The sequence below is a fragment of the Lactuca sativa genome, chromosome 9, assembly GCF_002870075.4.
Source record: "Lactuca sativa cultivar Salinas chromosome 9, Lsat_Salinas_v11, whole genome shotgun sequence".
NCBI classification, from domain to species: domain Eukaryota; kingdom Viridiplantae; phylum Streptophyta; class Magnoliopsida; order Asterales; family Asteraceae; genus Lactuca; species Lactuca sativa.
This window is the reverse complement of record NC_056631.2, coordinates 164,314,517-164,330,966: the sequence shown is the minus strand read 5'-3', so window position 1 is coordinate 164,330,966 and position 16,450 is coordinate 164,314,517. Positions and strand designations below refer to the sequence as shown.

At 37.2% G+C, this 16,450-nt stretch overlaps 1 protein-coding gene and 1 non-coding gene across 2 annotated transcripts; both read left to right on the top strand.

Moving 5' to 3' along the window:
• The first annotated feature begins 4,674 nt into the window (after positions 1-4,674).
• On the top strand, positions 4,675-4,781 carry LOC111892860 (small nucleolar RNA R71). Its single transcript, XR_002850700.1, has one exon. It is a non-coding gene; the product is annotated as a small nucleolar RNA R71 (small nucleolar RNA).
• Positions 4,782-11,830: 7,049 nt separating this feature from the next.
• Positions 11,831-15,156, top strand: LOC111892829 (trigger factor-like protein TIG, Chloroplastic). The gene is made up of 13 exons (XM_023888872.2): positions 11,831-12,156; positions 12,515-12,598; positions 12,697-12,825; positions 12,921-13,009; positions 13,093-13,276; positions 13,378-13,468; positions 13,563-13,717; positions 13,791-13,883; positions 13,975-14,067; positions 14,293-14,373; positions 14,465-14,614; positions 14,688-14,783; positions 14,883-15,156. The coding sequence occupies exons 1-13, from the start codon at positions 11,881-11,883 to the stop codon at positions 14,958-14,960; spliced, it is 1,599 nt and encodes a 532-aa protein (XP_023744640.1). The 5' UTR covers positions 11,831-11,880; the 3' UTR covers positions 14,961-15,156.
• The last annotated feature ends 1,294 nt before the right edge of the window (positions 15,157-16,450 follow it).

Sequence of the window (16,450 nt, the reverse complement as noted above, 5' to 3'; positions counted from 1 at the left end):
ACAATCAATCATCCTCCTCCTCATCATTCGCTCCGCTCGTGCCCGCTCCGTCACCTCCACGTCCGCCATACTCCGTCCATCTCGGGCAAATTGGGTAATGATACCCCAAATGAGGTGGCTGATCCACTCCAAGGTGTCGGACAACATTCTCCATAGTACCTTCGATCCAATTGACACTCAAAGATAACTGGTCAAAATAACCAGCCATGTTACTCCCAAAAGGTGCTCCTACCATAGATGCGGGTGGATGTATTGGCTGCCCGCGTTCTCCCCGTCCTCTCACGTTCCTACGCCTCGGCCGTGGTTGTGGTTCAGGTTGGTTGGCCGGCTCCTCAACATCATCATCATCATCTCGAACAATTCCCCAATGTGTCCCATAGTTTTTGACCACCCTCATTGTTTCCAGATACCTCATAGTAAACTCATTCGCTTCAATACATGTTAGAGAACGAATGATGTCAGGAACAAGGAGGCCATAAGATCGGGCAATCGTGTAACAAAATTCCCTCCACAAATGGGGCTTCTAGGACGATCACTTGTCGCATAATCCGCCAAATACCGGGCCAAGAAATATGGAATATTGCAGCAAACACCCGGTTGTAAGATGCACCACAAAAAGAACAATTTACTTTTAGTAACTTTATCACCGTGACGTTTGTGATGGATGGAGAAAGTGATTAAGCGATGGATGAGGCGGTGTATCGGGCTTTTGATGCTACTCTCGAAGATACACCGAAATTAAACACTCCAACGGCAATGTTGCTCCAAAACTCCGGCCCCGAGACCCCATCCGCATACACCTGCGTGGCGTCCCTCAAAATAAAATAAAATCATGAGTGATGGTCTCATGAGCTTCATACAGCCCCATACGGCGAGAAAACTCCACTAAACTGCACTCCCGATACTCCCCGCCTAAACGAAAGACCAAAGCTCGGGGAAAAGTGGGATCTCTGACATTGTCATGGAATGTCACCGTGGAAAAAAACTCCACGCAAAGCTCCTTATAAACACGCTCCTGGATGTTAAACAAGTTAAACCACCCCTTGCATGTAAATTGAAATCCGTCCCCCAAAAAGATTTTTGTTAGGTATTGGGACATCCTATCACCGTGACGTTTGTGATGGATGGAGAAAGTGATTAAGCGATGGATGAGGCGGTGTATCGGGCTTTTGATGCTACTCTCGAAGATACACCGAAATTAAACACTCCAACGGCAATGTTGCTCCAAAACTCCGGCCCCGAGACCCCATCCGCATACACCTGCGTGGCGTCCCTCAAAATAAAATAAAATCATGAGTGATGGTCTCATGAGCTTCATACAGCCCCATACGGCGAGAAAACTCCACTAAACTGCACTCCCGATACTCCCCGCCTAAACGAAAGACCAAAGCTCGGGGAAAAGTGGGATCTCTGACATTGTCATGGAATGTCACCGTGGAAAAAAACTCCACGCAAAGCTCCTTATAAACACGCTCCTGGATGTTAAACAAGTTAAACCACCCCTTGCATGTAAATTGAAATCCGTCCCCCAAAAAGATTTTTGTTAGGTATTGGGACATCCTATCAACCAATCCAACCTCCCTCAACCTTGCCCACTGAAGAGTGGGAGCAACAGCAAACTCCCAGTTGTAAAGCCATCCCAACCGAGTATTCCATCTTGTGTAAACATCCCGGCGTGTAGTGGTTGGAAATTCGTAAAATGGGTGTAAACTCGCAATCCCAAGAGGTAAGTCTCTTCTAGGTGCCATTTCTGCAAAAACAAGGAACAAACACAGCCAAAACAACAACCCGATAGTTTAGACATAAAAGGAACAAAGAGACTGCATAGCCCATAATTCACGTCGTGAATTCTTAAAAATTCACGGCGTGAGTTCGTAGTCAGATTCGAATTTTCGTCTGGTTTCTGTACAAATTGACCATGATAGTGCTGGGGGTTTACTCCTATGACATTTTCAACCAATAGTCAACTACATTCCAAGGGTAATTCACGATTCTTAGGGCATATTTTATACATTTTAACATATGAACAAACCCTAGCCCTAAATTCAACTATTAGAACAAAAATTAAACATAGCAATGAAGAAATATTACCTTTGATGGAAGTATTATGTAAGCACAAAGAAAAATAGAGGAGTTGTCGGCCAAAATCGGAGCAATGGGGGCCAAGGGGGGACCAGATCTCGTTTTCACTTCGTGAGGAATAAACAAAGAGAAAGGGTCAACTGGTTCTCATCCCTTTAAGCTGTGGTCCTGTGTTATTCAAAATTCACGTCGTGAGTTTAGTCTGGGCTAAATTTTGGACCATGCACTCACGGATTGGTCTTGGGCCACTTATAAAATGGGCTAAACTATATTATTGACTTATTATCCGGTTTATTCACGATTCACGTCGTGAATTCTTAAGGATTCACGCCGTGAGTTTTGTCTGGAATTAAAAATTCATACTAAATCAAATTTGACTTTCAATTAAATTCTCAATTATTTCTACTTTCATTTTAGGGTCCCCACATTCAGTGTTTAATTATGTCATAATCGAGTTGGATGATATGATCTATGTTTTTAAAACTAAAACGCAAAAAGAAAAGAAAAAATTTGCAAACCAAACTCGGGTTGCCTCCCGAGAAGCGCTTCTTTTTCTTGGAGTCTTGAGCTGGACTCCGTGCATCCTACGTTGAACCGTCTGAAGAATCCACCACTAGGATCTTTTGTTCCTTGAAACGCCTCTTGTAAGCTTGAAATCGTCTTTTGTACGCCTTCTTCGAATTCTCCTTTTTAGCTTTGACCTCTTCTTCATCAAGCTTGTGTTTGGTCCCTTTAGTTTCCTCCCTGCACTCCATAGCATCCTTCTCCTCTTTCACTACTGGCTTTGTCACCTTTGAAGTAACCTCCTCTTCATCACTTGTCATCTCATCTTCCTTGCTTACCCATGAAGTTGGACTCTTGTAAGCAATGACTTCAACCAAATATGGAACATATGCTCTTGGTTTTGTTCTTTTGACCTAATGAACTGTCTTGATCTCTTCCTCCATAAGCTTTTCTAGTTCTTCTAATTCATTGTCTTCATTAATTGTGAACACCTCTTCTTGAACATGATTCCTTTGGAAGCCATCTTCTATCCCAAAAATTTCTTCTTCATCACCCACCCTCAAGGTGAGCTTGGACCCGCGAATATCAACAAGAGCTCCAGCAGTGTTAAGCAATGGACGACCAAGGATAATTGGAACATCGGGGTCTTCCTTCATATCCAACACTACAAAATCTATTGGTAAAACAAATTTTCCAATTTTTACTAAAATATCCTCCACAATCCCTCGGGGCTGTGTCACTGAACGGTTCGCCATGTGAATAGTCATTCTTGTAGCCTTCATCTTCTGAATTTCCAACTTCTGATAAAATGAATAAGGCATCAAATTAATTCTAGCCCCAGAATCGGCTAAAGCATTAACCTTCATTTTGTTACCAAATTCACACGGAAGAGTGAGGTGTCCAGGATCCCCCATCTTCTCAGGTATCTCTCCCAACATAGTTTTTGAGCTTTGCTCACTTAGAATCACCTTAGAATGCTTCTTTAATTGGTTACGGGTGTCTATTAAGGCTTGCAGTAATCTTTGATACTCGGGAATTTTGGATAAGGACTCGACAAAGGGAGTATTAATCGGGATTCCCTTCACGTGTTTAACAAACTCTAGATTCTCTCTTTCCAGTGGACTAAGGGCAGCTCGGGATGGAAACGGAAAAGGCAGCTGATACATTGGAACGAGATTAGGCACTTTTTGTTCAGACAAGGGCCACGTCGTGGCCAGACAAGCGCCACGTCGTGGCGCAGCTGTTTCAGCAACCCCTTCACTTTCGAACTTTGGCTTCCTTGGTTTTGGATCGGGCTGTTGTGGTTCTTCTTCTAATGCCTCCAGGAACTCAGAGATGGCCTCTTCTTCAGTATCTATGGCCATTACATGATATTGGGTCTTCATTTTAGGATTCTTCGGGGACAGCTTCTCATGAACCAGAGTGGCTAGTTGACCAATTTGTACTTCAAGGTTATTGATGGAGGCTTGCTGATTCTTTATTAAAGTTTGTTGTTCATTAATAGCAGAATCAGTAGCATCGTGTCTCTTTTCCGAAGCTTCCATAAACTTCATCAACATGGTCTCTAGATTAGGTTTCTTCTCAGCTGGTGGCTGCTCCTTTTGATAGAAGCCTCGACCTGTCTGCCTATACTTCTCTTCTTTTTGCTTCTTATACTCTTCATATGACAGCCACTCATTCTTTGGTTTCCTCCAGTCTTCATCAAACTTATCTCCACTCGAGTAGCACACTTGAGCTTTTCTGTTCCTAAACTCATCTAAATGGCAGTCCTTGGTCAAGTGTGGATCACTACACCTCTCGCAACCCACTCTTATGGCATGAATTGAGTGGTCCATTTGTGTCGATCTACGGTCCATATTATTTAGCATAGCCATCATGGCTGCTATTTCTTCAGTTTGGGCCCCTCCACCGCCTTTGATTCCATCTTGCCTAGGGTTGTGGTATTCGCGAGAGTGCTTCGCAAATTCTTCAATCAGCTCCTTGACCTCCCTTGGGTTTTTCTTTGTCAAAGGTCCTTGAGAGTCAAGGAGTTGTCTTGTCATAACGTTGACCCCATCATAGAAGACTGACATATCTTGTTGCACATTTAGATCACGTTGAGGGCAATTTCTGAGCAAGCCCTTGTACTGTTCCCATGCTTCGTATAATGACTCCCCCAGCTGTTGCTCAAAGTTGGCTATTGCCTTCTTAAGTTTAGCTATCTTGGATGGTGGGCAAAACTGGTCCAGGAATTGCTCACGCATTTGAGCCCAAGTGGTGATTGTACCCGGTTGAAGTGATTTTAACCACTCTTTAGCAGCTCCCTTGAAAGTAATGGGAAGCATCCTAAGCAAGACGGTGTTTCTGTTGACGTTTGGGACATTGAAGTAATCCGCAATGTCATTGACTTCATCTAGATGCTTAAAAGCATCCTCATGATCTTTCCCAAAAAATGGGATATCCTTCAGTGCAGTCAAGATGTGCCCCTTCAGCTCAAATGTGGCAGTGGCAGGTATTGCGGGTTGGACTAAACCGGGACCCACATCTTCTCGGATCCACTTCTTGTAGGCTCCCATGGACATCTCTTCAATTGCTGCCATCTCGTTCCTTGGCTCATTCTCGGGTTCGCTCGTATGTTCTTCAAATTCGGGCTCGGTATCGTATTCGGATTTGGTTTGGACGGTTATTTGATCCAAGTGTTCAAAATTGCTCTTAAACCTTGAGGATGAACTTGACTCTCCTGTCTTCTTTCCCAACTTTCTTGAAAATGCTGACTTTAATTCTTGCAGTGGCATTTTCTTATCTGTCTTCTTGTGAAGTGCAGCTTCGGGATCTTCTATTGGTGGCACCAAGGTGTGGTAGATCCTCTAGTCATGAACTCCTGTAACTCGATAAAATAAAAACGTGAAACTGAACTAAAATAAGAAAATACTTAAAAACTAAAAACTATAGCTCTCACGTCGTGAGTTTATACAGCTCACGTCGTGAATTCTGTGACAGAAACAAAAATAAAAAAATTTGCTAAAATAATATGCTACTGATATGTGCATATTTAGTGTATATTTAGTATAGTTTTTATTCATATATTAGCTAAATTATCGCATATTATGGAAAAAAGGTACTTAAAAGTGTTAAATTATGTTTTTCAGTCCAAAGATGAAGCTCGGAAGCAAGAGAAGCGGTTAGGAGCTCGAGAGTGGAATGAAGAAGGAAAAAACACTAAAAAAAAGCTTCTACTCGTCGAGTCAGATAGCTACTCGACGAGTCCGGTCGAGGAATCAGAAGGATAATGACTCGGGATCCCAGATAGTTATCGCAATACGGGGAATGTGAGAGGGACTCGACGAGTCACCACTTGACTCGACGAGTCGGACCGCTTATTTAAAGATAATTCCACAGATCGATGAGGAGGAGTTCTGGGACGATTCAGAGAGGTTTTGCTGCGATTGAGAAGCCAGAGGACCCTTAGAGATCATTAAAGCAAGCTAGAGTTCAATTCCGAAGGAGCATTGAGGCAAAATTTATCATACTTCTTAAATCTTTGTGTTTAGCTACTATGTTTGAACATTTAGATTCTGTTTGTTTGCTGAATTTTATTTCAATGATGAGCTAAACCCTTTAAACTTCTATTTGGGGATACGAAATTGTTAGTATGGTTTGATTGATTGGTAGGATTAATTCTATGTTGGTTAATTTAGTTATTTTAGCTTGCTAAAGAACCTTGTGTGTGAATGATAATTGATTTTCTGTTAATAGGGAGATAATTAATTATCATGAACATCTATTAGTTATCAATCTCATATGCTTAGTGAACACTTTTTGTCATATGTCTAGTGTAGTGAACATGAAACTAGGATTGATAAGAAAATCAAGTAAATTTATGTGCAAGCTTGTGAGATGACCATTAAACAAGAAGTTAATTAAAAGGATAAATTAATTAGCTATTGCAAGTCTAACTTAACCCGAATATTATATCTAGTAAATTTAATTGAAATAGACAACTGGCCATTGTTTAAATTAATTTATTTGCTAAGGATTAATGAAGTGAATACGGAATTAATCAATTGAATCGGTAACTATCAAAAGAATTAATCCATTGCACTTTTACCTTGAAATCAACCATAGGATCAATTAAGTTGAACTAAATAGAAGTACTTTTCCGTTATTGAATCTAGTCAAAGTCTTTATTTTCTAGCTTAAATTAATAATAATTAGTAAGTTTCTAGTCTTGTAAAGCTAGAGAACAACTCCTGCTTTTTAATTAACTTAGATTAAATTAGTTTTTAGTTTAATTTGCCGTTCCCTGTGTTCGATACCCTGCTTATTTAGCTATACCACAATTGATAGGTTCACTGCCTTTTGTGTGTTATTTGATAATTAAAAGTAGGTTTAAAACTAGTTGGTTTCACACACATCACTACTAAGCTAATAAACAAAAATAAATAACTAATTAACTTTTTGCAGATTTTATCCCACCAAAGGGTCGATTAATCTAATGCAACTAAATAAACTAATAAACGCGCCGCTCCCCGGCAACGGCACCAAAAACTTGATGTGCATGAAAGTACCCACTAATTTTAATATTTATAACCTAACAAACTTAAACTAACTATGCACTTATAGGCAGTGTACCTAGTCAGATTACAATATAGCTTGGGTAAGTCGGGTATCGATCAGAGGGAACGGTGTTACTAATTAATCTACTTGCTATCAAATTAACCTAATTATTAACAAGTTTATAAAGGGTTTTATCTGATTTTACAAGATCAGACGAACTTAACTCAAATTCAATCAATAAGTAAAAACACTCTTGTCTAGTTCGAATCCACTTCCTCCTTATGGCTAGCTAATGATTATGGATTATCAAGTTGGTTTTAATTGTATTATTAATTTAAGTCTAACTTTACCAATAATTAACAAATTTATGTCAAACTATGTATGGTCACACACAATTAAACACAGAACCAATTATGAATATGAATATGCTATGTAAGATTTATTATGTAAACGCAATTATAGTCACAATCCACGTTCTCTGGCACAACTAAGTTTATTTACTCTAATTACTAACTAAGATTGGTTAATCCTAGCTCTAACAATTTAATGTTCACTAAATCATTAGGTAAACAAGTTCATGCAGTTAATGGTCACTAAGCTACACAGAACATGAAATTAAGCAACTAAAGAAACATACACAAACATGCTAGGTAACTATAAATCAAACACAAGCAATTTACCAACTAAATAAATCCATAAAAATTAAGCTATTCATAAGTTGGAAGCTTCATCTAGCTAAACAAGAGTAGCTAAATTCAGCTGCTCATAATAGCAACTAACACACTAACACAAATCAAAGTATAATGAAACATGTTCCTAAGTAATAAGTAAACTAAATTATGGACCTTCACTCTTTTGGTGTTGAAACCTCTTTCCAGGACTTTTCTTCTGCTAACAATCGCCTTCTGGAATCCCTTTTTCTAGCCAAAATTCTCTCTAATTCGTAATGACCAAGAGTGCTTAAATATCCTTAAAAATCCCGCGCCACGTCGTGATCCTCAAGTTATCCGTATCAGGCAAGGACTCTTTCTTTACGCGATCTTTATCTTCTAGAATACTCATGCCACGTCGTGGGTATCCATGCCACGTCGTGGGTTTAGTAATTTCCGTGGATTTCTTCATCTCTTGTGTTTCAAGTCTCCCATGTTCTATAAATTGTCGCTTTTGGTCCCTCTCTTCGAAAATACTTCTAATTGACTGAAAATAACAATTTAAAGTCATAAGTATCATTATTCTAAACATATTATCAACTTATTAATAAAAATGTACTTAAATATTGCCTAAAAATAAGTATAAATATGGCAATATCATGGTCAGTGTATATGGTACATCGAACCCCATACAAATAATGGCGCCACATCTTGAGGGCGAACACCACTGCCCCCAACTCCAGATCATGGGTAGGATACCTCATCTCATGAGGCTTTAGTTGCCTCGATGCGTATGTTATCACGTGATCTCTCTGCATAACCATCGCACCCAACCCTGATATCGACACATCACAATATACCACGAAATCCTCCATTCCCTCTGGAAGGGCTAACACCAGGGCCTCGCATAATCTCTGGCGAAGAGTCTCAAACGAGTTCTGCTGCTCGAGACCCTAAATAAAAACGCCTTTTCGGGTCAACCAGGTGAGGGGAACGACAATCTTGGAGAAATCCCTGATCAATCTCCGATAGTAGCCGACCAATCCCAGAAAACTCCTGATCTCGGTGGGGGATCTCAGCACCTCCCAACTCATAACAGCCTCAATCTTGGCCGGATCGACCAATATCCCATTCTGATTAACGAGATGTCCCAAAAACTGGACCTCTCGTAACCAGAAATCACACTTGGAGAATTTGGCATAAAGCCTCTCCGATCTCAATACCCCAAGAATCTCTCTCAGGTACTCAGGAAACTCACCAAGTCCATAGAAGGACTCGACGAGTCGGATTGGTTTGCTCTGCGTTTCGTGATCAGTGGTAACCCATCAAGTGAAAGGCCAACTCGACGAGTCGAGTGAGGCCTTAGGAGGATTCAGAGGACACGCATGGACTCGCCGAGTCTGGTCAAAGTTAGGCCATTGAGTGGAGTTGACTTTCGTTGACTTTTAGGGTTTGGTCAACATTTGGACATTTGGACCATTGGTGGGGTAAAATGGTCTTTTCCCCTTCTGTGAGATTATAGTAAGGGTTTAGTCCAGCTTCTTGAGGGCTAATATTAATTAGGGATAATTATTATGTGATATGCAGGAGCTAGACTCGGGAGTAGAGATCACGATCCCGATTTCGAGATTTTCATTCATTAGCTTACGAGGTGAGTCTTCTCACGATACTTACCTTATGTGGTAAACCTTAGGTGTGACCAGAGGGTCTTATGTGCATGAACTGTGTAATGAGATATCCTGCTATTTACTTGTGTTATGCTTTATGAGTATTTTATTGTGATGCTGAGTTGAGGGACTGGAGGGTCCATATGAGTTGTGGGACCAGAGGGTCCCACTGAGACACATCGACCAGAGGGTCTAACTGAGTTATAGTGTAGAGTGACTATTGTGCTTTGGGTGGTATTTTGGGGAACTCACTAAGCTGTTATGCTTACCGTGTTATGTGTTATGTGTTTCAGGTAGTTCTGAGGATCGCAGCAAGGCACCGGCATGATTGTACATACCAGTAGAAGATTGTTTTTATGATTCTGGGATTGTGTTTTCCTTTTGTTGACATTTGAGAAATAAGTGTTTTGAGAATTATGATACATGTTTTATTGTGTTAAAAATGAAAATTTTGGTTGAAAAATTACGTTGTTACATTATGTTAGGAAGCTAAAGTTGGTGTTGGGCTCTATTAAGTCATGTTAGGTCATAAAGTCAGGAACTTTACGACTCTAGACGTCTATTAGGCTTGAACTTGAAGATTTAGACATTTGGTCTTAAAGGAATAAGACCTAAAAATGCAGTTTTGGGTTTTAGCACCGTACGTTGGGTGTATTGGGGTAGTATGCGGGGCGTACATACCAAAGTGCCATAATGGGCCATATTTGGGCCTTGGGTCTTTGGGGTTTTGGGTCATGAGTTGTTGGGTCGGATGTAGGAAGGGTAAAATAGAGTTTTACTCATTGATATGATAGAGTATGAAATGGACCTTGGACTATGGGATATTGCCTTAATTATTGATTAGGAATAATTTGGATGTGTTCAATGTGAAGAGCCCGGTAGCAGCAACGTGTGTGGTTTGGTTATCTCTAGACTAAGATGAGTTTGATCACTATACTGTAGGATACTAGGGTTGTATGTGCTTGTTGTTTGTGTGACTCTTGATGTATGCTTGTATACCTATATGATGTATGTATGTGGGGTGAAATAGACTCGTACAGGTGAAATATACCGATTGAGTGGAAAATAGACTCGGGGGTTAAATAGACTCAGTACAGCCTTGAGTTGTCATGTAAGTTGAAATAGACTCGGGGGTGAAATAGACGCGAAGGTGAAACAGACATGGTTCAGCCTTGAGCTGACATATATGTATGGTATGCAATATTTTGGGGAACTCACTAAGCTTTGTGCTTACGGTTTCATAGTTATGGTTTCAGGTACTTCCAGTTCGAAATGTAAGGACCCGACGTGACTTCACAGCATCCTCCAAAGTTTATTCTGCATTTGATTAATCTTGATTTTTACTTTGATGTTTAAATACTATTTTTCCACATCAAATGATTTTGGAATGGAATGTTATATTAATTAGTGTTATTAAAATGAAAGTTTTACTCTAAATTTTTGGGACATTACACCTTTATACCTGAAATCACCCATTTCTACAAGCCTTTTGCAAGAAAGAACATGATTTAATGGCATATGTAATAAATTATAACTTTGATTACTTCCAACATTGAAAGAACCATTAGCACAAGAATGATTTCTTCTGGAAATCGATTAATACCACTTTCAACAACATGATTAACAACAAGCAATTATACTATGTTAGGATGCATACAATAACAAAACTAAGAAAATATTTGACATCACTATCATCAAGAATCTACATAATTATGTTTGATTTAAGACATTAAAAAGATAAACGTATTTGATTACCGTATAACCTGGACTTCGAATCAACTAACGTAATCTCCCCACAAAAATTGATATCATAGATTATATCTACACCAAAACATATGTAGTTTGGAGCAATTATTGCATAAATCCCTCGATTCATTCCTGTTCTTTTCCATTAGAAATATATACTCTAAAAAATTCTTTATAAGTACTCATCTTTTTAGTATCCAAGGGCTTTATTAGTTTATGCAACAAAAATGGCAATACAAATGCCCTTATATAAACAGCCTCAAACATAACTGTGATCCATAGGTACTCCATGATATACTTTTTCAATGAAAATTATACGAGTGTCAGATTTCGGACAAGATTTTTGCAAATCAAGATCAACTCCAAAATAATCATAAATATTTGAGAATACGGGGTACTTTGAAAATGATATTTATTATTAAAAAATTTTAAATATATATTAAATATTTTATTTATAAAAAGGATATTTATTATTAAAATATATATATATATATATATATATATATATATATATATATATATATATATATATATATATATATTAAATATTTTATTTATAATGGTTAGATTACTTAATTTTTATTATTTAATTTAAAAAGAAAATGAGAAAACCCATATTAAGTATTAACTATTAATATCCTATCCATTGGGTGCCTATTGCTATCTTCAACAGAGCTTAAAATAACTAGGCAGCAATGGAGCTCTGCATTTCGGCTCCTCCAACGTTATCCTATGTGAAGTCTTGTGTTGTTTCTCCACCAATCTCTTCAATTTCTCTCTGCAACTTCTTGAGACCCACCAAACAATTCACTTCTCTTAGAATATCGCGTTCTTCTCCTCACTTCCTCCATTTCCCGAGAAAGATATCAATCTGCGCGAGGGCTGTCGCGCCACCGGCCGTTACCGACACCGTCAAAGACCCTCTGCCCGCTGATCTCATCGTTCAAGAAATCCAGGAACCGAATTGCAGGGTGAGCTCTTCTAGTTTCTTGTAATGTTCAATGTACTTACAATTTCCATTCTTAACTGCCTGGATCCTGTTTTATCTTCTTTCTTTCCTTCCTTTAATCAAGTTAAGGTTTTTTTGTATTGCATAAGAATTTCTTTCTTTTATTAAATTGGATAAAAACCACCATTCTTTCGCTTTCATTAGCAACTCTATATATGCACTTAAAATGTTTGTTAAAAGTCCTCACTGACATTATATTACTACTTCTGCTATTTTGAAACAAACGCTGCAACTATACTAATGTTGGTGTAAAAAACAAGACGAAATATGCTTATGTTCTTGTCAATTCCCTTCTGAATTATAATCTTCAAAATCTGCAGATTCTGTTGAAAGTGGAAGTTCCACCTATCGTATGTGATGATTGTTACAAAAGGGTGATAAATGAGTTTATGAAGAAGGCCAAGGTGCAATTAGATTTCATCATCTCTCGACCTCAACCATTCTTTCATTCAAATTTTATTTTGCATTCTAAAATTTCTTGTTTTCTTCCCATTTTGTTCAGGTTCCTGGATTTCGCCCTGGAAAGAAAGTTCCAGAAAGTATTCTCATAAGTTATATTGGAAAAGATGGTGTCAGAAAAGCAATCGTTGAATCTATTCTCAAAAGAACTCTTCCACATGCCATGTCATCAGTATGTAATCTCTACCTAAAAATAGCAATATATTTTCATTAACTTAAAACCACAAAGCAGTCAACTTTGAAGTTTGACCATATTGATTCACACAGGTAGATGGACGAGCTTTGAAGGACTCAATCCGCATTACATCCACATTTCCTGAAATGGAAAAGACGTATTCTTCTTTAAACATCCTAAAGTATGTCAAAGATTTTACCTTTTTAAGTAAATTCATTATATATTTACATGGGTTTTTGATCTTGATATGTTTTCTGTGCATAGATACGATATTATTGTGGATATAGCACCTGAAGTGAAATGGGTTCCAGAAGATGGTTACAAGAATTTGAAGATAGTGGTTGAGCTTGACAATGAAATAGATGCTAAAACAGCTTGTGAAAGAGAATTAAAAAGGCGTTACAAGTCTTTAAGTACAATGAGAATAGTCACAAATAGAGGACTACAGGTTATTTTGTAGTAATTTTCAACTAATCTTTTCTAATTTTAGTTAAACTATCCAAGATTTTGTTATATAATAAATTGGGTATATACAAATGGCTTCCATAGATTGGTGATGTTGCTGTTTTGGATATATCTGCAACAACAGTGGAACAAGAAGGGTCAGAAGTGAAAAATGTTCCAGCTGCAGAGAGTAAAGGTATGATTGAATGGAATCACAAGGGAATGGAATTAAATTGAATGGAATGGAATGGGTCATTACATTCCATTATAATGTTTGGTTGGATTTGCAGGTTTCCAATTTGATACAGAAGATGGAGATAGAGTTATTCCAGGTTTTCTTGATGCAATAATTGGAGTTCAAGGAGGTGAAACAAAATCTTTCCCACTTACATTTCCAGATTCATGGAAACAAGAAGATCTACGTGGCCTTCCTTGTCAATTTACAGTAAGCCCCCTCCTGTTACAAATTCTGTTAATAATCTACACAAATATTAATTTTCTTGCAAATGTATCAATAGGTTGAATGTAAAGAACTCTTCTATAGAGAATTACCAGAGATGAATGACTCCATTGCTGATAAGCTTCTTCCTGGAAGCACTACTATCGATCAGGTTATTAACTTTGTCTATTCATCATGTTTTGACTTTTTACACAATTTGATTCGTGTTTTTGACTAAATGTTGTTTAATTATGTTTTTTTAGGTTAGGGAGTCATTGTTGGAGAGGTGTGTGGAACTTGAGCAAACAGCTAAAGATCAAGCAACAGATAATGCTATACTTGATCAGCTTCGAAAGGTACTTAGACAGGGGTAAAATGGTAATTTTCCATGGATTTAATGGATGCTCAGTTAAGCTATGCAATAAAGAATCGCTTTAGAGTTTAGATACCGCTTGTGCAACAAATGAAACATCTAGATGAAAATTGTACCTTTTGACAAACCACAGGGACTACAGTTGTAATTTACTTTTTCTTTTTTCTTTTTTGTTTAATCAAAATAATTTATTGAAACTTGTGTACAGATGATTCAAGTTGAAATCCCACAATCTTTGTTTGAAGAACAAGGAAGACAGCTTTATGGAGCTAGACTATTACAAATACAGGTTTAACAACAAATAATATATGTTACACATTTGATTAAATTTGAGATTTTTAATTTTTATAAAGTTTTTAATTAAATATTTAATTTTTTAGGCAAACATGAAACTAAATGAAGAACAGTTGGCTATGCTTTCAAGCCCAAAAGCTGTGAGAGAGTACTTGGAAAATCAAAGGGAGAATATAGAAAATGTAATCAAGCAGAATCTTGCTGTGGGAGACATTTTTAAACGCGAAAATCTAGAGGTACATTTAAAAAAAAAACAATTGTGAAATCATATTATTTTTACATTTACTAAAAAAAAAATATTTTTTACAGTTTTCAACAGATGAGCTTGTGAAAGAGGTTGAGAACTCTGTTGCTGAGTTCAAAAAACACGCGCAAGAGTATGATGAAGAGAGCATTCAAGAGCAGGTATATTCAGAGGTTATCAAACAAGCTCTTAATATCTTCTATTTTACCTTTTTTTTGTTGATAAGTTATATCGGGTTTTGTTTCATTGAATGTTGTTAGGTGCAAGAGGTGCTAGAGGGAGCAAAAGTGCTTGAATGGTTGAGAGAGAACGCAGATATTCAATATATAATCAAATGATAAATATAGAGACACATTTTTGTTGAGTTTAAGCTTAGTTTAAGTTGAATTGATTGTTGCCTAGCCAATTAAAAAAAAAAAGTAATTACAAGAAAATCATGTACTTTGACCACTTTTTAAAAAAAATTGTTTTTTTGCTTTAAAACCGTGTATACTTGTATACGTATACATTAATATAAACACTTATTACCAGTTACCAGATATGTATGCTAGACAATTGATCGCTAGCCTAAGAGAATCTATCCCATTATCTAAAAGATGTTACAGTTACAAAATGTCATGCAAGATTCTAGAACGTTTATGAAGCAAGCATCTCATGCAAGTTCGGATCATTCGGACCTGCTCCAAAGCCGCTCCCTCCCCTTCTAGTAGCCACCATGCTGAAGACACAAACAAAAAAGTTACAAACATATAGATAGTGTTATCCTCCCATTATTTATCTATTTATGAGCAGTGGCAAGTCTAGAACATAACATCACGTGATTCACTATTTAAATGAAATCTATAGAAAGTGAACAAAAAAAAAAGTAAAAAATAAAAAAATACTAGTTGCGGGTCTGGATAAGGTAGAATCGTATAAGAAAAAAAAGAGTTAATGTTCTTATATTATTACTCAATGCGGTCTTATATCTTGATGTATTTTCGCAATTGTATCGTTACTAATATTTTCTAAAATATTTTTGAAATATATGAAATCAAATTATCACCTAAAAATTGATCACCCATTTTATTGTATACATAATTCTTTAGCAACTTAATTGCTGAAAATGTACATTCAATTTATTTTTATTTTATTTTTTAATTTAACTTATATTTGGCTATTCATATTGAATTATACCTTAAAAAAATTTGGCCTTTTAAAATATAGAATATAGGCTACATATTTATATTTTACCAAAAAATATGAAGTTCACTACAAATACATAAGGTAGGTCACATATTTAATTCGATATAACTTGTTACAAGAAGAAAAAAAAAAGATGGGTCAAGTGACCCACATTGCTTAGATATAGTCTCGCCATTGTGTATGAGTTCCTTAGAATCCTTGTGACCCTTTCCAATCCATAGCTAATCGTACTTGTTTCAAGAATTGGCCCAAAGTTTCTAAGTTGCCCCTTACAGCCACTACCAAACGTTTAATCATACATGTATATGCATACACACATACCAATCTTCCTAGATTCTCTAGGATTTCGCTTTGATATCATGTCAGATGAAACTTTCTTCAATATGAACAAGTCGCCTTATGAATCTACCGTTGTACATAGTTAAGAATAAGATAGACATTTAGATAATTGACCCTACCCTAAGGTAACAACCAAACAATGATCATGTAATAAGACCAAATCATAAACTCTAAAGATATTTGATTCTAACTGCATACAACCCTAAAGCATTCACTTAACAACTTATCAATATTAACATAGATTTCAAGTAGCACATAGCGATCAACACATAAGACAAACAAGGCATCTCTCATAGACAGACAA